Source organism: Micrasema longulum, unplaced genomic scaffold (assembly GCF_059751315.1).
Source record: "Micrasema longulum isolate JH-2025_06_02 unplaced genomic scaffold, ASM5975131v1 h1tg000379l, whole genome shotgun sequence".
Taxonomy (NCBI): domain Eukaryota; kingdom Metazoa; phylum Arthropoda; class Insecta; order Trichoptera; family Brachycentridae; genus Micrasema; species Micrasema longulum.
Genome location: NW_028277580.1, coordinates 203682 through 228850, shown reverse-complemented (window position 1 = coordinate 228850; position 25169 = coordinate 203682). Strand labels below are relative to the sequence as shown.

The 25169-nt window shown below is 30.5% G+C and overlaps 2 protein-coding genes across 2 annotated transcripts in view; one reads left to right on the top strand and one right to left on the bottom strand.

Annotated features, from left to right (window-relative positions):
• The window catches only part of Lrt (Leucine-rich tendon-specific protein), a 280436-nt gene that overhangs the window by 132789 nt on the left and 122478 nt on the right, over positions 1-25169 (bottom strand). The window lies entirely within an intron of this gene.
• LOC148282072 (lysozyme-like) overlaps positions 19615-25169 on the top strand; it is a 40203-nt gene continuing 34648 nt past the window's right edge. The window contains exons 1-2 of the mRNA XM_088225668.1: positions 19615-19684; positions 22254-22443. Coding sequence (XP_088081794.1) covers positions 22266-22443 — 178 coding nt within the window. The 5' untranslated portion in view covers positions 19615-19684; positions 22254-22265. The remainder of the gene's footprint in view (positions 19685-22253; positions 22444-25169) is intronic.

Below are 25169 nucleotides of genomic sequence, written 5' to 3'. Positions count from 1 at the left end.
TGGAGAAAGCTTAGTTTGCGGTGTCATGTAGTATAATTGAAATCTGTTTTTGCAAGATTTAAAGATGGTTTTGAATTACGCTATTATTTAGGTAGGATTTTACGTATGGTTCATTTTGGCATTAATAACTTATTTCCCGTTTTTAGTGGAGATTTCTAAGTTTGATTTTTTTTTTTTTAACTCAAAAACTTTAGTTTGCTCTTTTGTAAAGCTGCATGTCGCTTAGGAACTTTTGCTTCTCGAATTTAAATTTCGTGTCAGTACGGAAGCGGCGCCATAAGCTTTGTGTTAACATTGCTGTGTAAAGGACGCAACGCAGACAAACATAATATAGTGACCAAAATCCGGATAAGTTGATTTTATTCCGATACAAATGGCATGTTTACTTTATTATTTTAAATATCAAAATGACCAATTTAGCTTTGTGATTGTTTCGTTCCAATTAACTGATAATCTAAGTGACTTATTTAGGCTTATATTATTTCGTGAAAAAATAAAAACATGTGACCTGATCTGACCTAATAAAAATTATTTGGTTGTCTTATTTATCAAAGTGCATTTGTTTGTTTGTTTTTTTTCAATCTTATAATGTAGTAAGTTTCTTGTTAAAACATATAATAATTTTAAAAATTTAACCTGTTTTTCTTAGATTCATAGCTAAAAACTTTTGGTATAAGTTTTAACTCAAAATTTGATGCTTGCTTGAAAAAATACAAAACAATTGAACAAAGAAGCCTTCGTTTTCGCACTTGAAAAAATAAAAATAGTTCATTGATAATCTTAGATCATAGAATTACGATTAGATATTTATTTATGTACATGGCACGCATTGCCTTTTACTTTACAAAGATAAATATTTAAAAGAATATAAACACTTCAATATAATGTGAAAAACACAAAAAAGTACAATAAAACAGCAGTTTCGTATAAAGAATATATTTAGACAAAAGCTAATGCTTTTGTTATTATTAATATTGAACAATGTGTGCAGGAAAAGTTTTAAAAGGAAAATATTTTTTTTTTTTCTTTAAGAGGTTCAAAATTTTAGTATATTGAATAATATAAAATTATTTTAAGTCGCAAAAAAAATAGTAATAATAATAACAATTAAAGTTATTTTATAAATAATTATACACGTAAATATGAAAACAATAGTAGCCATACAAAAGTAAACATAATAAGCAGTTTAATTAAAAAAATGTAAATTACCGTTCACCATCTTTAAAATGATTAAATAGGATTGATTTATATAAACTGTACCTTATGTCAAAAAAATCAGCAATGTCGGAATAGTTATTGCGAAGTACATGGAGTCGATTCAGAATAGCATTATCTGAGTATACTGTTCGCGAATTGTCGCGAGTTGTCCAGGTACCTTGAAGTTAATGAGTGCTAATAGATTTGGGTAGTTTCATGTAAAGTTAACAATCTTATATAAATTCAGTAAATCTATATTTTTTCTTATATCAGTTTATTTCAGCTAGTTCAAAGTCTTTAATAGAAAGTCAAAGTTAATAAATTCATATTTGATTCCAAGTTAAAAGTTAACGCATCTTAAAAAAATATTTTGAACTCTTTCTAGAGTATATTGGTGAGAACACAAATACAGAGTCCATATAGTTGAGTTGTATTCCAACTGGCTCCTAACCAAAGCTGTGTACATCAATTACAAAGTAGTGATATTTTTTAAGTCATTTGTCACTCGCAAAAAAACCCTAGAATTTTTAGGGATTTGTTGGCTATGTAGTTTATGTGATTGACGAAAGACAGCTTTTGATCAAAGATGACGCCTAGATCTCGCACTTCGGAAACAGAAAAAAATTTATCGTTTGTAATAAGATAATCAAATAATGATAATATACCTTATATGAAAATATCACTAGTCCATTAGAGTTAAGTCTAACTGTATCTACTAAAAAACTATGTGATTGCACTGTATGTTTCCTCAATAAAAGAAAAAAGAATGCGAAGGTATCACAATTTACATTCTTCTTTTGATTTCCGATTCTGATTCGATTTCCCAAAAAGTCGTTTTTTTTAGTCGAGTCGTTTTGGTCCTAAAAATGCGATATATGCATGTGTAATTATGTCTACAAATATCTTCAAATACTATGTGTTTTTAAGTACCTTTGTATCTTTGTTGAATTAGCTAGTTCAATGAAAAAATGAATGGTTAAAAACTTATTTAATTATTTTAATTAATTTATTTTAATTTATTTTTTAAAAAATAAAATATAATCAGTATAATAATCACTAGTGCTCAAATAATTAACCTGCTGCACCTGTAACTGTAATTACAACTATAAATGGTATTTTGATTGCTCTGTAATTGGTGCGTGTCCCTCTATTTATAATATGATGTAGATTTAGTGATTATGCAATAATGCAACGCCTACAATAATCACTGTTATTGTTACTACCGGCTGTCCGTGCGACAAATCAATCATCTAGATTTTAGATTATTCGAAATGGAATATATTAATTTTAAAAAAATTACTTCACCAAATTCATTTATTCGTAGTCTGGGGTGCACAGAGCATTGTTATTTTTAATGCAGCTTAATCTCAGTCATCTGTTACAGGAAAGCAAGATAATTAGTTTTTTGCTTCAAGTCCAGTCCAAGAACAATGAAACATATCATGAAATTTTACACAGAAAACGCGTCAACAAACTATTTGAAACAATCTCAATACCTAGAATATGCGACCAATATAACAATAGATTTACCAAGGCTGATATTTTTTGTGACAATGTATGTAAATTTAGGTCAAAAATCATATAAATTTTGAGAGAAGCAGATATTTAACTTTATTATTTTAAACATATTTTTTCATTTCGTTTCTTTTATATTTAATAGATAAAATAGATAAAATAGATAAAATAGATAAAATAGATAAAAATAGATAAAATAGATAAAATAGATAAAATAGATAAAATAGATAAAATAGATAAAATAGATAAAATAGATAAAATAAATAAAATAAATAAAATAAATAAAATAAATAAAATAAAACTAAAAAATTGAAAAATCAATGTTTTTAAAAGTAGTTTAAAAAAATATATTATTGACAACAACAACTTAGATTGCCCTAAAGTCTTGGAGAAAATTCACATCCTTCCACGTGTAAAATTAGTTCAGTGTCCTCGGCACGGGTAACCCCAGTAAGGTCGCATTATTTTTGTTATTAATTTTTGTTTATAGTGTGAAATTAAATGAATAAATAAAACAAATAACTCGACTGCAACAATTGTTTCGTATTGGTATATCAAGCACAAATGCTGTTAACGACCTTGTTTTCCTTAGTTCTAGATTTACCATTTCCTCCATTCGTGAAAGCGTTTTTATAGATTTATTTTGTTTGCGTAAGAAAAGGTTTTTGGCTTGTGTATATATCGTTGTGTTATATTTAGTTATACTTAGTTTTAAACTTGCTTTGTTTCTTTGTTGTTATTGTTATTTAAGTCCCGAATTGAGATGTAGTAACTTCTGAAAATGTAATTTATATATACTATACTTTGTAAACTACTTAATGTCATGTGATTTATAAATAAATAATAAAAAAATCCCATATTCCATATTTTTTTTCTGAAATCGATATATATTTTCCCATTCTAAACAACCCATAAAGAAAATGCTAGAGCTTAACTTGCTAAAAATAATTTTAATTCAATCTAACTGTAATTAACAAGTTAAGATATTTTATTTTTTTATGCTTTCATATTGTATTTATTTTCTCTCATTTTAAAGAAAAAAAGGCTAATTTTGGATCACTTCCGATCCGTTGACGAAACTGTTTTCTTAAAATAAGTTAAAAATAAAAAACATTTTTTTTCATATTTATGAGTTATTTCATTGATTTAAAAAAAAAATATACGTGGATTGATACGGGGCGACTATACACAAGAAGGTTTTTTTTATTTTTTTGGCTGTGTATTTAGAAAACGGTAATTGGCTATTTTTCGGTTAATTTGTAAACATTATGTTTATGTTGTTTTTTTGAAATATGTAATAAAATAAATATATAAATATCATTCCAAACCACCTTATAAACACAATACTTTGTGTCGACTCTCCCAGGAATCGAACTCAGAACCTCAAGCGCGGTAGGCGAACGCGTTAACCACTACACCACGAGTCAGACTTTTTTCCACTCGATTTTGAAATTAGGTTTTTACTTATTTATGTTTAAAGCATTGACTTTGTGGTCAAACATTTTGATTAATGTAGGTAAATATATGTATTTAACCATTTACCGACTTTAAATGTCTAACAGTTTTGAGACTTACCCGTCTCTTCGTCAGGACACTCACTTTATTTTAGTGCATGTTTGAACATGGTGGTGTTTGCATCCCCTTAAACTCTGCATTTAGTTTGTGTATTTTTTTCGTAAATATTTTGTATAGTACGGTGGTGGTAAAGGTGAAAGTGTATTTAAGTATTTTCATGTTGGTGTAGTGAGTGTCCTGACGAAAAGACGAGTACATCTTGAAATCGGTAGACTTTAATAGTCGGAAAGTGGTTAAATATAAATATTTACGAACAATTATAAGTTTTGAAAAATGTGTATTTTTCCTCACAAAATAATTTACCCTCATCCCCTTGAGTACAGTATGTTAATAAAGTAAGTACTGGAAGTTACTGCTTGTTATTGGTCCTCTGTTTTGCAAAAGACAAAGAAACAATTCTTAATATCCCTTTCGTCCTTAGAGGAAGTATTCAAATGAGTAAGGAATCCGAGTTCTGTGAAAGTCCTTTGAAGTTAGGAAGACGAAAGAGAGAGATTCTCATTCCAGTATTTCCTCTTCAGTTCCACTGAGACAATTGAAAATATGCACTAAAGCAAATTTGATGAAATGAGTACCACTATTGTTTAAATTGATATAACTTGAATGTCACATATCTGTTCCGTAGAAATAATGATGTGAATATTATAAAAAACAATTTGTAAAATGATTACGTTGTTTTCCTATCTTATAAAATGTTGTTTTTCTTTTAACATTCTTTTAATTTATTGCTTTAAAAGCTTGGGTATGATTCTAAAAATCATTTGTTGAAGGTTGGAGCTTAGGAATCACATTCAGAAAATAAAAATAATTTTATAACAATATTTGAGTTTGTCCCGATGTTTGTAGACAAAATATTAAATTTTACCCCCTCGGGATTTATTAAGATTAACAAATTACAACAGGGATGGAGAAAACCTTATATAAGGGAATATGGAAGTCTAGGCTACACTTTCTATTTTGTTGTTTCCAAACTCAACACAGGGGTGTTGGCCTCATAGAATTAGGGATCCGTTGTTATTTTTTTTTTGTAAATATAAATTTAGTAAAACTTAAATTATGTTAATAAAACTTATTAGCTGGTTGGAAGAAATTGCCATTTAGCAGTTAGCTCACCAATGTATAGTTTACATTACATATAATATAAAACGTCAAATAAATATACAAAATAAATGCCAAGATAAAACATAACATAAAATATTGTAATTGCAGACAAAAGACTGGATTTCACCCTCTCGGGAGTCATTAAGATTAACAAATTACAATAGGGATGGAGAATACCATAAAGAAGGGAATATGGAATTCTCGGCATTTAAAGGGCTTATGACCTGTGATTGGCTGGTTTAAGTGGCCACTTTACACACTGATTAACATTCACCATTTTTCCTATGTTTGAACATCCATATTTCTTCAATTCTTCCGTTTGTTGATTTTAGGGTTTTTTTTATTTTTAATATATATATTTTTTTGAACCAACGGATAGTTTCGCCTAAGAAGGCATCTTCAGGACTAGTAAATTGTCAACAAAATTTTTAATATTTATTACGAGGTTTTGGTATAAGAAGATCACATCAGTATTTTATCAAGAGACATTATTATTACAACTGGTTTGCAAAAACTGTTCCTTTTTCGGAAAGTTTTAGACCGGAATTGGAATTAAGTCCTAGTAATTTTTATAATTATTAATGTTTAAAAGGTAAGGGAAGAACATATGAAAGAAGTAACAGAGTGAGAAATACACTTTTTAGCAGATTAACCTTACAGCACAATACCTTTATTTTATGATAGGGAAGTTTACATATTTATATGGAACATACATTAGTATTATATTTTTATTTTCGAAGTAAAAACCTTCTATTTTTATGTTAGTTGTGAATTAGTCGATTTTTTTTATTTTTATAAATTAATAAAACAACAATTATGATATTTGAAGCTTGAATTAACTACATTACAATCGATAAGGTATATATTCGACATTAAAATCGAATATCACAATTTTTAAGTTAAGGGCAGTTCGTAAATTCTAATTGTTAACTAATCACTACAGATTAAAGTTTTATCCTATTTATTTCTAATGTTTCAAGTTTGTCTAACTTTTTCACTTTTTCACTTTATTTTCAAAGTGTAATATTATGACAATATTTTTGCTGTCAAAAGTGTGGCTAAGCGAGTTTAAGTGGGTTTCGAAATTAGATTTATCGTTGTTTAACCTATAAAAGGCAATATTTTTTTTTAGCTTAGTTTTTAGTGACCTACCACTTACATTGTCGAATATGTGTACCTTCACAATCATTGCATTTTAAAATTTTAATTTTTCAGTTCGAAAATAAAAATATAATATTTATGTATGTTCTTTAAAATATGTAAACTTCCGTATCGTAAAATCAAGGTATTGTGCTAAGTTAATCTACTTAAAAGCGTATTTCAGACTTTGTTTCGTCTTCCATATGTTTTTTCCTTACCTTTTAAATAATAAAAAATACTAGGACTCAATCCCAATTTTCGTCTCAAACTTTCCAAAAAATGCACAGTTTTTGCAAACCATTTGTAATAATATATATACTGTCGGTTCCTTAATAAAATGCGTATGTGACCTTCTTATACCTTAACCTTGTAACAAATATAACAAAAGTTTAAAATGTTGTAAACAATTTATCAGTCCTGAAGATGCTTTCTTAGGCGCAAGAGCTCGTTGGTCAAAAATAAAATAAAAGTGAAGAATCTTTTATCGATAATTTTATTTATAATTTGATCTAAATCCTTATTTTTATGTTTGTTTTTTGTGATAATGGCTGTTATTTTATTTAAAAAAATAAAACAAAAAAATCATTTAATAATTTAACAATATGTGTATATATATAATTTAATTATTCGTCTTTGTTTACCATTTTTCTTATGAACCTTTTCTCTTAAAAGACTGGGGTAAATAATTTATTTGCGCGCGGTGATGTAACATCGTGTTTCCACAAGTAAAAAACGGAATATTCTAAAGTTCAGACATTTGAAAAAAAACATGGAGACACACTGTTTTATAATTATTTTTCCATAATTTATGCAAATAAACATTTAATTTAGCCCTGTTGTAGTCAAATAAATTAAATATCATAAATACGCCGCTCATATTACGTGCGTGCGTCCACCATCACTGTCATCAACCGACTGATAACTGACTGTTTTACCCAACACCCGCCACAGAACTGCGTCTCTGTCTTTATTGTTATGAGTCTTATATTTATGTTCTCTCTTATACAGCTGTGTTTCTAAATTAGCGGACATTCATTCTTCGCGTAGCATGGGTGAATATTTTTTGTATTAACATCCAGCAAAGTTATATGAATTTTACTTTCCGAATCCGGTGTGAAAATGTCAATTTGAAGATTACAAAAATACGTGTTCATTATTTTTTAAAATAAGAGAGATATATCAAGTCTTGTGTCTTATGTCGACTTGTATGACATCACAGCTACACAAGAGTTAATAATCTAGTGTGCTGGTTTTAAAAACATTTAATAGCCTAATAATATAATTAACGTACATTGTAGTTGATAGTAGTGCTGTATTGTACATTTAAATAAACAAGTTGAGAAAATATTGTTTTTAAATTTACTTTTTGGTTATTTTTTGTTTTTTTCAAATAATACTGAATAAGCAAGGAACAATAAATAGAATATCGAATAATCTTTCAACAGACTTTGCAAATTGGACTAACTTATGATCGAGATAAATTAATCAATTACACGTTATTGTTATTGCTGTTATAGAGAAAAGAAAACTCGAGTTATACAATAACGAATGAGATCAATCTTGCTGTCGGATTTTTCAAGTTAGTAGAAGAGAAGTCTTGTGTAGAAAATATGGGAAACACAAAACTATAGAACGAAAAATTAGTAAGGAGTAGTGATAATAATAACGGGATATAAATAACTTGTAATAATCAAATGATTCGATTATTTACTAACTCGAATTTTTCGTCTGTATTAAATTATTTTCTTAACTGAATTGTCATATTTTTAGTCTTTCGTAATAAATAAACGTGTGAGCACGGCTGGATATGACAAATTACAGTAAATATTACCATTGACAAACATGTCAATTGAGCTTTTCAAAGCATGTCAAAGAATAAACAGTATCATTGTTAAGATTTTATACATCCTGGTAATTAATTATAAAAATTAATTAGAGAAATTTCAACTAGTTTCAGATGATTCGGTATTTTTTATGACATAGCTTATGAATTTCTGAAATTCTTTCATTAGAAATTTATGACTGTAATGAAAACGAGAATGTTTTTGTTGAATGACTCTAGCAGGCGCTACTTAGGGGCATCTTTGTGACATTATGAAACTCGTGGCGTAGCCAAGGTACTGTAATAAAAACATTTTTTTTAAGTGACGTTAGCAGGCGCTACGCAGGGGTGACTTCGTGGTGTTACGAAATTGAACAGAGAAGGTAGCTGCTTTATTGAAATATTAAATTTTTATTATTTTATATTTTTACCTGTACACCTATTAATATTTAACATATTTTTATCTTTCAATAATGAATATTTTTTAAAGTATTCAATGTTATTTTTTGTACTGTTATTCTTAATATTGTTATTAAATAATATGACATTATTTGTTCTAATAAACTATACTTTTTACCTGTTGATTATTATGGTTTAACACGGGATACGTTCAAACTATTGTTTTCCCTAGAGTTAAAACCCTATAAACACTTTAAAGATATGGTAATACGTCAGGACTATTAACAGAGTCGTAGTCAGTAGCAAAAAGCTTCATTCGGTATTTTTAGAAAACAGGAAATTAAAACCGAAGATGTGTTTAGAAGATTGATTAGTATATTCACAGCAGCACGAAGGGAAATCTTCAATGTTTAAAACAAATTATATTTAATTAAATTTACCGTGAATTCATGAAAATCGGGTAGTCTAATGATCGTGGATCATCCAAGATGATTTTAATCGCTTACGAAAAGTTACCCATCCTAAAGGGGATACAGTCATTTTTTTACAGGCGAAATTCCTTCTGTTGAGTATAGCAATCGAAAGTAACACTTCAGATCCAAGATCCAAGCCAACAGGCTTTAATCGATTATTTTAACGTCAGTCGGTTATTCTTATAACCTGTTAAGAAAATGAGATTATCCTAACCACAGGTTACGCGCTCCACATCACTAGTACAGGGCTTTTAGAAACTTGTAAATCAAGAGTTGGTGTAATATTGGAAATAGTACTTCTGTTAACTCTGCTCAACTTGCAAGAAGGCAGAATAAGATATAACTTATAAACGAACTTTTGTACATTTAATGTTGTTGGCATCAAATTAAAATTTACCCAGATGCTCTATTTATAAGAGAATAAGTTGTTGTACAGAATCTTTACAATGAAATACTTACAAGTTTATTTTAATAAATACGGTATTTATATGTTTTTTTTGGGTTCGTCAGAACTTACCAAAACATGTCAGTTTTACTGTTTTTTCAAACTAACTCTACCGAAAAACATATTTTATTTTTAAAAATAAATAAATACGTACGTACGTAATCCAGTTTAAGTTTTTCACAAATATAAATATTTTAGTAGAGCAGGTTACAAACTAAAAAAAAAACATTAAATATTACAGGGAAAAAAAGTAATTAAGATACACATAAAAGTAATGGATATAAAAAAGTACATTTAAACACAAATAATAATTTCATTGCGTTTCAAAACTTTTTTTTTAAGTCTTTAAATTTCCGTTTTAAAAATATTTAAATAGGAACAGATTAAATTTGTTGTAACAGAGAGGGCAACCATTTTTGAGGAGGAAATATGGAAGTCAAGTCATTTACAAAGCTTAAGACCTGTCATTATATGGTTGAGGTGGCCACATATAATCCAGCCTGCCTACAAACATTTGGACATACTCAAAACATTATTGATTAAACTGGTAAGTTTATACTTCTTATGAAGAAATATAAAAGTATAAAACTTGTTTTCAGGCGTTGCCTTAAATGATGAATTGGCTCAGCTGGATGAATCTCACAAACACGATTAATGTTTCAGCTCTTTTTTTTCACAAAAGTCAAGAGATGGAAGAGTTGAGGATGTGTGGACGTTTACACATGGATTGAACGGTGAATATTACACAGTGTGTAAAATGGCCAGTTAAACCTATGTTTCTGCTAACAAACAAAAAACAATACTTCTGCTACCAAAGAAAAAAACAAATTACGGACAAAGACACTGTAATTTTTTGGCCTCTAAAGCTAGGGTTTCCTAGGACAGCGGTGCCCGTATTTTAACGGCCGTAGTGAACGGTGATGCGGTAGACAGCCGTCGTAACGTCGACTAGAGAGTGGTTTTCTAGGGAAACGGTGTTAAATGGTGTTGATAACACCGTTTTCCTAGGAAACCACACTCTAGTCACTGTTACAACGGTTATCCACCGCATCACCGTTCACTACGGCCGTTAAAATACGGGCACCGCTGTCCTAGGAAACCCTAGCTTTACACACTTCTGGTCGAACAATAGGGAGAGGTCTCAGCAAAATGTCCGTACGAGGTTTTATCACAACTGTACCTAAAAGAAGCACTTAAGCCAGGGTTTCCTAGGACAGCGGTGCCCGTATCTTAACGGCCGTAGAGAACGGAGATGCGGTAGACAGCCGTCGTAGCGGTGACTTGAGAGTGGTTTTATTTTTTAACGGTGTTTCCAACACCGTTATTTTAGGAAACCACTCTCTAGTCTAAACTTCTTAGATTTTCACGGCCGTTAAGATGCACAATAAGTTTTCTGGGTTATTATGCCGTGTGTCGTTCGTACTCTCTACCGACGTTTCGGATCGCGTTACAGCGTCCATCATCAGGGTTGATGTTATTTGTGTATGAATATGTGTTACGTTAGGTACTTAGTAACACATATCCATACACAAATACGGTAAAAAATTCACGGTAAAAAATTCTATGTACCTAACGTAACACATATTCATACACAAATAACATCAACCCTGATGATGGACGCTGTAACGTGATCCGAAACGTCGGTAGAGAGTACGAACGACACACGGCATAATAACCCAGAAAAACTTATTGTGCACTCTCTAGTCTCTAGTCACAAAGGCTGTCCACCGCATCACTTTTCACTACGGCCGTTAAAATACGGGCACCGCTGTCTTAGGAAACTCTAGTTTTAGCTATACAACTTTTTAACTTTGTAAGCAAAATAAAAAACAATGTTTTCAAAACTCGTTCATAAATGGATTACTAAAAATGCTAGAAAGGAAACAGAAATATGTTAAATATATCAGAATATAATTTTAATTTTTAAAAAGGCCTTTCTCATGTTATTCATATAGGTCTGTTCTCATATTGAATGACACTTCATTCAAACTTTAAATATATGATGTGACGTTCTGTATTAAAACATGTTTTTTTTTATTTTAGGTATTTTTAAATTAACTCTTAAAAGACTGTGGTAAATAATCCCTTTGCGCGTGGTGATGTAACATATAATATTATTAAGTTCAGACAACAGACAGACAGAACACAAAACACGTTGACATTCGGTTTTATAATTTTTTTCCATAGTTTATGCAAATAAACATATAATTTATCCGTGTTACGATTATATCAAAATAAATTAAAAATCAAAAATACGCCACTCATAATACGCGCGTGCATTCTCTATCACTGTCATCAATCAACTAAAGACTGACTTTGTTTTACACATCGCCGGCCACAGAACAGCGTCTTTGTCTTCCTTGTTATGAGTTCTATTTTCGTGCTCTCTCTTATACAAATTTGTTGCTGAATTAGCGGACATTCATTTTTTGTGTAACAAGGATAAAGATTAAATTTCAAAACTATACAGACACGCCAATGGTAAATATTTGTTGTGTGTAAAAAAAACACAACGTATGTGCCATAATCCAGAAAGAAAATACTTGAATACGTTTATTTGAAGAAAAATCACACCGCCTTTTCTTTTGATGGGACAAATTATTGAAATGTGTTTGAGGAGATATAGACTATCGATGAAATTGATTAAAGTTTTGAACGGAAAAGATAAATCAGACGACATCTGGTAACAATGTTCTCATTCGGGACTTATTATTGTGTACATAATTTATCTTTTCTTTGTATATTTTTTAAATTTTATGAAGGCTTAAAAAAAGTATGCTCTCCGATCAAACAATTTTCTCATGTATCAGTAACTAAACTGTTTCCATTATTGAAAGCTAACTTTTACGTTTGTTTATGTTTCTCCAATTCAAGTAAAAAACATTTTTAATTTGGATTCTGAATTCACGATAGAAAAAAACTTTTTGTCGGACATTTAAGAGATCTAAAAAAGAAAAAAATGCTTCTGATACGGTCCAACTTTTTCCAATGGAAGTAAATTAAAAAGTTTTAGTATTGAGGCATTTTGTTCTTAAGCAAATTATTGAAGAAGTTTTGATTCTGTATACAAAGTACTTGACACCGAAACAAAGCTCCCTAAACTTTTAGAATTTATTTATGAGCTTTTAAGTCCATTATTTAAGCTAAATACTACAAAAAAACTGAGAATTAATATAATTATCGTTATTATTTTGTAAGTAAAATATTAACTATTTTTTATAATTAAACATATTTTAAATACTTGTTCATTTCATATACGGCCTAAGCCAATTACAACAGTTATGTGAAGAAACTAAACAGAAAAAACACAGATCAACATATAAGACTTCGAGCTAACCCATGCTCATCCATCTTCATCAGACACAGTGTTAATAGCAAAGAGATCTACGAAAAGCTGGAAGATCTATCCCAAAGAATTCCAAGTCGTGTGACGCATTGACTAATCTACACATTCTGGACATTGATTGGGGCATAACAACAAAAGTTGCTCACTGAGAAGATTTTTACTTCTGGTAACCCGGTTAGGAACATGAAAAAAAAATTAATTGCAACATAGATGAGACATCACTTAAAGCATTATATATTTTGAAAATTATGTTTGTCAGGTCCATCTCAGTTCTACAATTCTTAGAATTTCGTAAAACATTCGTGCCTTTAAAAATTTGGGCGAAGCAAAATAAAAAATTTAATAGTTTATTTTGTCATGACATTTTTAACTATCAAATGTAGTTATTGAACCACACTTTAACCACAAGAGTGGCATTTTATTAACCTCAAAACAACACACTTGAAACAAATAATTATATTAAAGTATAGTTCTTCTTCTTCTTCTGCAGCCTTATTCTCTCCACTGCTGGATAAAGGCCTCTTCCAAACGTCTCCATTCCTTCCTATCACCCGCTTTCATCATCCACGTTTTACCGGCAATGGAGGCGATGCCATCGACCCTCTTTTCTGTGGTCTTCCAACACTTCTTTTGTTTGCCCATGGTCTCCACTTTATTATTCTGGGTGTCCACCTGCCATCATTTGTCTCGCCAAGTGCCCTGCCCACTGCCATTTCAATTTCGCTTCACGATCCATGATATCCACGACTCCGGTTTGGCGCCTTATTTCTTCATTTCTTACTCTGTCTCTTAGACATACACCGAGCATCGGTCTTTCCATGGATCGTTGCGTGCATTTTAATTTCTGGCTACTTTTTTGTGTTATAGACATGGTTACTAGTCCATATGTTGTCACCGGCAATATGCACGATTCATATACTTGTCTTTTCAAGCATATAGGGACTTGTTTATTTTCAAAAATATATTTAAGTTTGCCGAAAGCAGCCCAACATAGCCCTATTCTTCTTGGTAACTCCGCTATCTGGTTATCTTTACCAAGTTTGACTTTGTGTCCTAGATAAATGTATTCATCAACCACTTCGATTTTATTATCGTTGGTGAAAATGTCTCTTCCCGATGGACAAGTTGGAAAGATTATGAGTCTAACAGGACGAGACATAGTTTAGTTATATTACATAAAAAAGCTTTAATTTTTTTTTAATGGATACACAAAGTTTAAGTTGATGTTAAATAAATTACAAAGAGAATCAAGTTATGGTCCCGTGGCTAGTGAAGCAAACTCACGGATTAAAGGTCTGAGGTGGGAAACATACAACATACTGTCCCATTTTGATTCCCATTCTCTAATGGTGAGTTATTTACAACTCCTAAGAATTTTCTAAAAAATGACCAAAAAAATAAAATATTTGGGTTAATTGTAAGAACGCGAATATTTATTTTTTTTATGAAAAAAAATACTAATTTATAGGCAAATAATATTTTACGATAGGTTTTTTTGGGCATAAAATATTTTTTTATTTTTTATTTCATTGAATCGGCGTTCACTTCGTAACACTTCATTATAAATTATTATGAAAATAAAACTTTGTTATTAGTGTTACACAATTTTATTATTTTACAAGAACACTACTATAGTTTTGGGAGAGCACTCCTCCCATCGACGGGTGATATAAAACGAATATAGTAAACACAGAATATTGTTCACAATGTCGTAGAATTTAACTTCCACTTATGTGCTAAATTTTAAGAAATAAATTCTACTTAATGTCTCGCCCTCATTAATCATGTTTCCATATCTGTACTTTAGATAACTATCCATTCATGTGTTAACACCTTAGATAAGGGGAAAAACACCCCCCTGCTCTAAGTTTTACTGATTAATTTGTTTATTTTTGTTTAAATTCTATGACATTGTGAACAATATTTTGTGTTTACTATATTAGTTTTATATCACCCGTCGATGGGAGGAGTGCTTTCCCGAATTTACAGTAATGTTCTTGTAAAAAAATAAAATTTTGTATCACTAAGAACAATGTTTTATTTTCATAATAATTCATAAAATTTTTAATTAAAAAAATTCGCTGCATTTTGTTTTCCAATGCAGTGCCTTGTGTACCATTAATGCGGATAGGAATGGAGGTGATGAAATAGTAAATATATCTAATAGTTAAGTAAATTTATCGAGATAGTTATATTTCACACAATCCTGTATTCTTTTTCGGCGTGGACGTGAATAAAGGCTAGCAGAAAGCATTTTTCAATATTCTGTATCAAATAAAAGCGGGGAGAACTAGTCTTCATCTACGCCATCCTACTCTGCGTGCGTAAATAGGTACCCATTTCAAAGGCTGCTCTACATACTCCGTATTACAATCCGTTTTGCAATTTCCTCATTTTGATAAATCTCTATTTTCCATATACTTTCATTCAATCTTTTCAGAGAATTTTCCATACGTGGAAATTCACATAAAAATTGATCAAAAATACACCTGCCATATTTAAATACTAGATTTTTTATCCTGCTTTGCTTGGAATCGAGTAAAAATCAATTTAAATTTTATGTACCATGCTACATCAGCTTTCGGTTTTAAAAAAGAACTGGGAGTACGGCTAGGAAAAGCAGAAGCCACATTTAACAGTGATAATATTTTAATCCATGAACGAGATGGTAGAATATAAGAACTTATTATTTTTGAATTATGATATTTTTTGCTTGAAAAGGATGTGTTTTTATTTGTTTTTTTTTAATAGTGTTACAAATTTGTATCGTCGAGAAATTTCAATTAAAAAATCTTTTTTTTTTGGATACAGTATATTTACTGAAATTATTTATTTACTTATAAAGAGTTTATTACATTTTTTTTAAGACATAAGTCCCAATTTCATTGGACCAAAAGTCCTGTGTTGAGTTGGGACGAGTTATTAGTTGACACAGACATTCGAATATATCAACACAAATATTATTAATATATTTTTTTTAAATATATAATATTGCACATCAATACGGTAAACAGCCAACGCAAAAATTTGGTTTGGAAAAAAGGGTGGTTACGTATCCGAAAAATCATCAAGAGTTTTTCAAAATAAAATCCAGGGCTTAACTCCTTTCTTAAAAATAGTTTTTGTCCTTGAGAGCTTATTCAATTTTAATTCAATTAATTTATTTAAATATGACATAAACATTACAAACATACATTCAATACGTAAATATTATGAAAAAGACAAAAATACATGAAAGAGACTCAGGTCAAAGTAGTAGGAGAATCCTGCTCCGGAAAACCCCTTCGGATACATGGAACAGATCAATATCCAGAGCGATGTTGTTCAGCATAACCGTAGCTCTTCCAAGAGGCATAATATTCATAGGCAGGTTGGTCCTGTATATCGGAATATGAAACAATTTATGCTGACGCTGTCTTAGGTAATTATCAGGAACATACACACCAATGCTCATCATAATCTTAAAATTATCGATCATACCGCACAACAATCGATAAAAATGTGTAGTCAAATACACATTCCTTCTTGTCTCTAAACTGTTGTAGCCAAGCATACCCTGGAGAAACTCGGTCGGGTAGAGCCGAGGATAATTCCCGCACTCTCTCATGTAGAGATATCTCAGAAACTTCTTTTGGATTTTCTTTATCATAAGAGAGTACTTCAGTTTATGTGGCCCCCAAATTATCGAGCCACTCTCGAGTCTTCTTCGCACTAAGGAGTTGTAAAGAGTTCTTAGTACGCGAATAAATAATAAATAAAGAGTTCTTTATACGCTCTTCCAAAACACTGAACACTCTCGGTGTGATAAAGTAGAGATTTATTTATTTATTTAAACACTTTATATATATATATAAATATATATATTAACAGTTTTGGATAGGACATCCAGCATCTTTATGTATTGGAAATAATCATAAATAAAAAAACAAACAATAAAAATATTGGAAAAAAAAGAACTTACTTACAAATTGAGGTTTGTAAAAAAGTAGTAATAATTGTACACAATAAAATGGAGACAGGTCTACGCAATACTAATTCCGAGGAGTCAGTTTTTGAACTACTCGTAATTACTTAAAAATGGCCGAAACTACTTAAAAACATCTAAATATGTACCGACAGTGATTAGTTACATCAAACGCATTCTCATATTAAATAAAAATGAATAATTTTACATCAGGAAAAATTGTATCGTCATTGAGCAAAGAGTTAAGGTTGTCTGGAGATATGATATTTTCTCAGTGGAAAAAAAATACCACCTACATAACCTTTGCATAACATGTTTCCTCTGCGGGTGCGAATCGTGGCACCTCACTACGACCCGAAACAGCAAAATATTGAGTTTTGAGAGCATTTGTCTCGGAAAAATCTTAGGTTAGCGGCGGTTTGACTTTGAGGAATAATAAAATAAGAGATCAGACGAAGCAAACTCGGGTGACAACTGTCGTCAAGCGTAGGCGATATGGTTGGCTGGACAATATACTGCAGATGCCTCCTTCCAATCTTGCCTTCTTTACAATACATTTTCGTTTCATTTCATTTTCATTTATTTTTGCACCACAACAGGCCAGGACTCACCGGGAATCGAACCCGGAACCTTCCGTGTGTGAGTCAAGCGTCTTGGCCACTACACCACGGTAGCCGCTAGGCTCTTATCAGGCTCTCGGCGTCCAGGACGTCCGTTGCAGACTTCGTCGGCAGTTTATGTCAGAACTACGGGACGCGAAGTGACTTCTTAGGATGCACAGAACTCTGCAGCTGACAGAGATAACTAGAGGCTCTTTGTGGACACCATATACTCCAACTAGGGAAAAAAATTAAATGATGTTAACTTTGAGAAGATCGAACTAAAATAAAAGCGTTAGTCCTTAAAATATAGTTTTTTTTTTTTTTTATTAAAAAAAAAGAAATATTTGAGTTCTTATGATTTACCCAAATATTTAATTTTGAGGGCCATTTTCAACGAGTTGTAAATAACTCACTATTAGAAAATGGAATCAAGTTGGGGTAGAGTGGGATTCGAACCACGGACCTTTGGTCTGTGAGTCCGAGACACTAGCCACGGGACCACAACCCGAGTTCTTCTAAAAAGGGTTCTTCATCTCTGTTTTAATATGTTTATATAAACAGCTCCCAGGGAGCTGAATTCATTCCTTGTCTACAAAAATTTGCACAAACTCAAAATATTGTTGATAAATTCACCTGGTCTATGAAGAAGTATAGAAATTGAAGAAATAACATTTTCTGGCGTTGCCTAGTATGCAGGTGAAATAATTCCATTAGATTAGTCTCACCCGCATAAATAAAGGTTTCAGATCTTTAACTTCACAAACATCAACAGATGAAAGAATTGAAGGTATATAGATGTTCAAATATGGGTAGAATGGTGAATGTTACACAGTGTGTAAAGTGGGCACTTAAACCAGCCATTGACAGGTCATAAGCCTTGTAGATGCCTAGACTTCCATTTTTTCTTTCTCTTAAATGTTTTTCGTCTCTGTTGTAATATGCTTAATATATAGCTTGATTAGAATGACAGCTGTCAAACTAATTTCATTAGTGATGGGAAATTACTGATCACTGATCAAATCGATTTTATCAGTTATTTCATGCAATCATGAAACTCTGTTTCCGAAAATTGATATCAAAAACGCAAAAACAAGGCTATTTTAGTTTGTTTAAAATAATTATTTACCAAAAAATGAGAAATTTTTATTTTTATCGTGAACAACATCAAATGAGTTATTTTTTTGTTCGATCAATTTAAATTGATCAATTTGTCGCATCTCTAACGTTTTTGCAAAATGATGTAACCTTGTAAGACCGTCGTTAATAATTAGGTTTATTTTAGTTTTAAAGCTGATTTTATTTATTTATTTTGATTTATGTTTCAAGCATTGTTTCAAAAAAATTAATTGACACGCTAGATACAAATGATTTTTCGTGTGTCAATATAAATAACTCCTTTGACGTTACTACAGAGTTATGTCGTCACTTTTTCTGACAACTGTCATTCTAATCATGTTACATTTTAAGGACTATAGTATAAAATAATACGTTGTGTTGTCCAATATAACCATAATTAAAGAGTAGATTTTGTAAGTGGCATAATTCAAAAAAGATTGTTTAGAGAAAAACGAGTGTTTTGTCCATATGTACATAATCAAGTGATTTTATATTACATGTCAAAGTGATTTTAGACTCAAGTCATGCAACCAAATCACTTTAATACAGTTTTGTAATCAGCCGCCATAACATTCTTATTAAAATAAGGATTTTTTAGGACATTTAGAGGAAATGTGTAAAATTTTAAAGACTTCTAGTATAAAATTTTGTGACAATTAATACATTTTCTTGCTGATAATCCAATTTTTCATTGTTATTTAAATGACATTCTTACTTTGAAATTCATAAATCTTGACTAACGATACCTTTAAAAACCACTTTTCAAATGTTTTTTGGACTATTTTTAATTTATTTATATTATTTTGCTTAGTTAGTGCCTCTCGAATAGATAACTCTTTAGTTTGACAAGCTCTTGAAGTGCATGATGTACCAGAAGGTAATCTGTATCCTTAGGGTCTGCGAAGATTATGAAGAGAGTAATTTGTTAGTATGTAGCTGAATGAGATCGAGATCACATCGTGTCGTCCTGTCCCACGTACCAAAACCAGGTCAGAATCATATCTTCATTAATCAAATCGAAGTGATAAATTAACAAAATGCTTTAAAGTATTAATCGATTTAAAAAAATGTTTTTAATTATTTTAATGTGTTTTTCCAAAATCTCAATAAATAAAAATAATCTAGTGTTAATAAAAACGATTAACGGGAAAAAAATCAACAAACAAAAAATTGAATTTACGTCTAAATGTTTTCTTTCTTCGTATTACACTTTTTAGTATTTTTTTATTAGAAACAATTTTTTTGTTTACGATGAATTTTCATCAAAAATTTCCACTAACTGATTTGAATATTTCAATTAACTCCTGTTTGGCTGTGATATTAATTCTACATAAAAACAAAACTCATTTAATCCCTTTATTTTTTTAAATATTGCCATAACAGGCTTAAATCATTTTATTTTTAATGATAAATCAACAGCATTACAGAAAAAACATTTACATTTACACATTATAATTTTATAAACTATTTGTAGTTTTCTACTTGCAAATATATTTTTTTAACAAACTAGGAATTTAACACAAAAAAAATACAAAGGAAACTAAAACAAAATTTTTGAACACTGGTTTGCATATTTTAGGTACTTACATATTTTATTGAGTAAAGTGCTGCCGCGCAATCCTTAAACCGCCGTAACTCAAAAAATCCACTTTCAAGAAAAACGCAAAAAAATTTTAAGACAAGTAAATCATTACGAAATTGACAAAAAAAAATTTCATCATAAAGCTTTAATAGTTGTGAGAAAAAAGCGTGTTATATAAATCATTTGTTTTTTTTATCAAATGCGCATCAGGCGGACAAAATTTTTTCCAAGTTTAGTTAAAATGCAGTTTTCAAAACTTGATACGGCAAAAAAAAACTGCTTTTAGTGACTTAGTAATTATTCTAGCATAAAATGCTGTATTTCATAAGGTTTACTGCATTATACTTGTTTTTTGGAGAAAACTGATAGGAGATACTACTTTTGAATATAAGCAGTTTAAATTGAAACATTCAATATATTTTTTAAAAACATAGTTTATTTATCAAATCACAATGTAAAATATTGTTTTAAAAACCATTTTTCTAATAATATAAATACTTAACATAATCTAGCTAAAATATTTTTGTCAAAAACCGCATTTAAGCCAGTTTTTCAATCATTTGTTTACTAAAAACTTGATGTTACTGTGTGGGTGTGTATAAAATTAATTAGCGGCATAGTATATTAGTCGGTGAAAATGTTACTTTGTAAAAACAAGTTACTTTATAAAAATATTGGGTTATAAATAACAATTCAGAATATTTAATCCTAATCGTAATATTATGTGTAAAATATATATGTTAAATTTGATTTTTATCGGGTTGTGGTCCCGTGACTAGTGTTGCGGACTCACGAATCAGAGATCAGAGATCTGAAGTTTGAAGCTCACTCCACCCCAACTTGATTTCCATTTTCTAATAGTGAGTTATTAACAACTCGTTGTAAATGGCCCTAAAATCACAATATTTGAGTAAATAATAAGAACGTAAATATTTTCTTAAAAAAAAAAAACCAAGCTAAAATCCCTTTGCTTGCGGCTTTTGGAATATTTTGAGAACAGGTATTTGAAAATAAAAAAAACGTATAAAAATAACATTTTTTTTACTGTTCAACAATATATCATAGCAAAATACCCAAAGGAGTTGAATCCACATAAACATATTTTCGAGCCTAGTATGTAGGTGAAATAATTCGGTCAAAATCTCACCCGCATCGATGAAGGTTTTAGCTGCAAAAAAATCAATACATGAAAGAATTGAAGGAATATAAATGTTCAAGCATAGGTAGAATGATAAATGTTTTACAATATGTAAAGTGGCACTTAAACCAGCCAATGACAAGTCATAAGCCCTGTAAATTCACAGACTTATATATTCCCTCATTAAATTTTCTTCATCTCTGTTGTGACATATTTATGTTAAGAGTAAACTTCAAAAAAAGAAAAACTTTTTTATGACTGAAAACATACAAAACATTCAAGAATATTTAAAGTTTGTCCAAATTTTCGTAGACAAGGACTGGATTCAACTCCCTGGGGAGCTGTTTAAATTAACATATTAAAACGGAGATAAGGAACAATTTAAATAAGTTTTTACAGGTCATAAAGTATGGGAAATACAGGTTATGACAAGTCATGCAGATGCCTAGACTTCTATTATTACCTTCTCTAAAATGTTTTTCATATCTGTTGTAATGCAAAGCATTGATTCTTTTGTAGTGTGATTGTAGTTCACGCTTTGTAGTGTGATTATAGTTTACGTTTTGTTGTGTGATTGTAGTTCACGTTTTGTGTGATTGTAGTTCACGTTTTGTAGTGTCATTGTAGTTTACGTTTGTAGTGTGATTGTAGTTCACGTTTCGTGTGATTGTAGTTCACGTTTTGTAGTGTGATTGTAGTTTACGTTTTGTAGTGTGATTGTAGTTCACGTTTTGTGTGATTGTAGTTCACGTTTTGTGCGATTGTGTGATTGTAGTTCACGTTTGCGGGATCACAACCTGACTGCGGAAACCCAATTAAAATGAGTTCTACTTTTTAGGAAACAGTTAGAATGCTCCAACCGAGCACCGTCGTCATGCCGACCCAATCTCTGCTCAGGGTCGTGACCTTTACGGTGATGCTGCTCTGGCTGACTTCCACCAGCCCGTCATCAGCCAAGATCTTCACCAGATGCCAACTGTCCAAGGAGCTTATCAGATACTCCTTCCCGAGAAACATGGTTACCAGCTGTAAGTACCCAGATAATTATCTATCGTCACGCGTTCCAGTTGAAAAAAAAACAATTTTGGAGTTGATAAAATAAAACGTTGTTTTAATTAGGTGCGAAGGTTTTAACACAACTTCAAAACACTCAGTTTACCCTGAAAATGGCTCCTGCAAATGGTAGCTGAACGTCGGAACAAATCCAACAACACGGTATCACCCAAAAAGAAACATATTGTTATTTTTACATTTATTTTTCGTGTCACTTAAATGCCATTCTATTTATTTAATAGGAATAGAACGCTTTCGCCTGTTTCGATTTATGGCAGGGTTGACTTGAAATTTGGTTTTAATGTTTTCAATTTTGTTTTGCACTGCAATATTTTACTGTCCGTGGACTGACACCTGAAACGTTAGCCTGATTATCTTACCTGTATGTACCAAAGCATCAATGCGGTGCATTTGTTATTGTAATACAGTGCTCTAAGCACTACTGAGAACGAATTTGATACATATTTATTAATTCGCTTAAGCAAGATTTTTATTACTAGAATATGTTGTGTGTACATTTAGGCGTTTCTTGGCTACTTTGAAGACTTAAAAAAAAAAATAGATGGAGTTTTCATTAAACCTTAGGAAAACAACTTTTACTGTGTTTTGCCGATTGTGCAGGGAAGCCTTTTAAAGTGTTTAGTGATTTAATTATTTAACATACAATTTTGAGTGATGTCATAGAACAAGCTTTAAATGCGTAAATTTAAGAATTAAGTTAGTTAAGTGGTACAATTCATATAACTTTATTTATTCGTCTTGTTTTTTTTTATAATAATCATTTATTTGATTATCGAACAAAGCAAAAAATTAATTATATATTTTTATATATCGTATTATCAGCGCTACGTTTTTTCAAAGTTTTGTAGTTTTGTAATTACTCCGCCCGTGACGTCACAAGTTCTCGTCGGTGACCGAAAATTAATCACGACACTCTTTCATTGGTTGATTCGGAAGAACTTGTTAGTTGTTCAAGTATTAAATTTTTTATAAATCGATTTTTTTATACATTTTCGAAAAACGTAAAAGAATTCATTTTTTAAATCCAATTTAACCGTAACACTAAATTTCCTCATTTTATGTACTCGTTTGCCTAATATTACTTTTGAATTATAAGATATGAGCAAATTTTATTCCAACTTATTGAATTAAAACCTTATGAGGAGTGGAACCGCATACTGAACTCATTTTCTCTATGAGGAAGTTCGGTAGGTTTTTTTTATTTATTTAAAAACTATTAAACTATACAAAAAAAAAGTTTTTATGTATCTCATTATCAGCGTTATGATTTTTTAAAGTTTTGTGTTTCTGAAATAACTCCGCGTGTAACGTCAGAGGTTCTCTTCCGCTTATTCTCGATCAGTTTTTCTCATTCACGGCAAGCAAACCGGAAATCTTCCATTACTCTCATTTCATCGGTTGATTTATATATTTTATATTCTATCGAATTTTTTGTAGAGCTGAAATTTCTTATTGAAGTGTCATTTACATACTTCTTTATCTACATACTAGCCATATAGATTTATTACGTAAGGTAATATCATACACGGTAAAAATAGTAAACGCAATTCTTGAAATAAATAACTTTAGGAAACAAAATGCCAAACACTGTAAAAGTGTTAGGTTTGTTAATGTCTGCGAACAGTCTGGATTTTTTGAATGAGTTTTCTGTGGTTTTCACTTCATCAAGCAACTGTGGAGAAGTTCCTTAACCAGGCCACAGCTGTCTATCTCCCAGATCATAGCATTATTGTTTGAGCAGTTAGAAAGAACATATATAATATAGTAAATATAAGCATTGTACATAATAAGCAACTCCTACTAAAAATAATATTTTAACTCTTAAAATACGGTGGTATATAATTCCTTTGCGCGCGGTGATGTAACATCGTGTTACCACTAGTAAAAAACTGAATATTCTCAACAGAAAGTCTGAACTTTCATCTATCTGAATATTAATTTTTTTTTTTAAATATTGAGACAAACTGTTTAATAATTTTTCAACCATAATTAATGCAAATAATCATATAATTTAGCCCTGTTACAGCAAAATAAATTAAAAATCACAAATACGCCACTCATGTTACGCGCGTGCGTCTCTTATCACTGTAATCAACCGATTGAAGACTGAATCTGTTTAAGACAACACCTGCAGCAGAACAGCGTGTCTGTCTTCCTTGTTATGACTTCTATCTTTGTGTTCTCTCTTGTATAAGGAATCTGTATAGATTTGTGGCTGAATTAGCGGACATATATTTTTAGCGTAGCAAGGATAAATTATTTTTTTCGTATTAACATTTAACATAGTTATACAAGTTTTACTTTCCAAATCGGGTGTGAAAATGTCCATTTGAAGATTACAAAAAATACGAATTCATCATTTAAGAAAATAGAGAGATATATCAAGTCTCGTGTTCTGTGTCGACTAGTGTGACATCACAGCCACACAAGAGTTAATACTCCAGAATTTTTGTTTGAAGTGTGTGGTTGCAAAAAAGTATTCAAAATTCCAATGTTTAGAATGGATTTTTATTTGCATATCTACTAAATAATCAATGGGATCAATGTGTGGCGATCTCAATATCAATATCCAGAAAATGTACAGGGAATGAATTTATTGCATTCATTATTTTCTTGTGTATCTATTCAATTAATCAAGATGTCATGAAAAAAATTAAACATCTATAGCTGTTTTACCAAC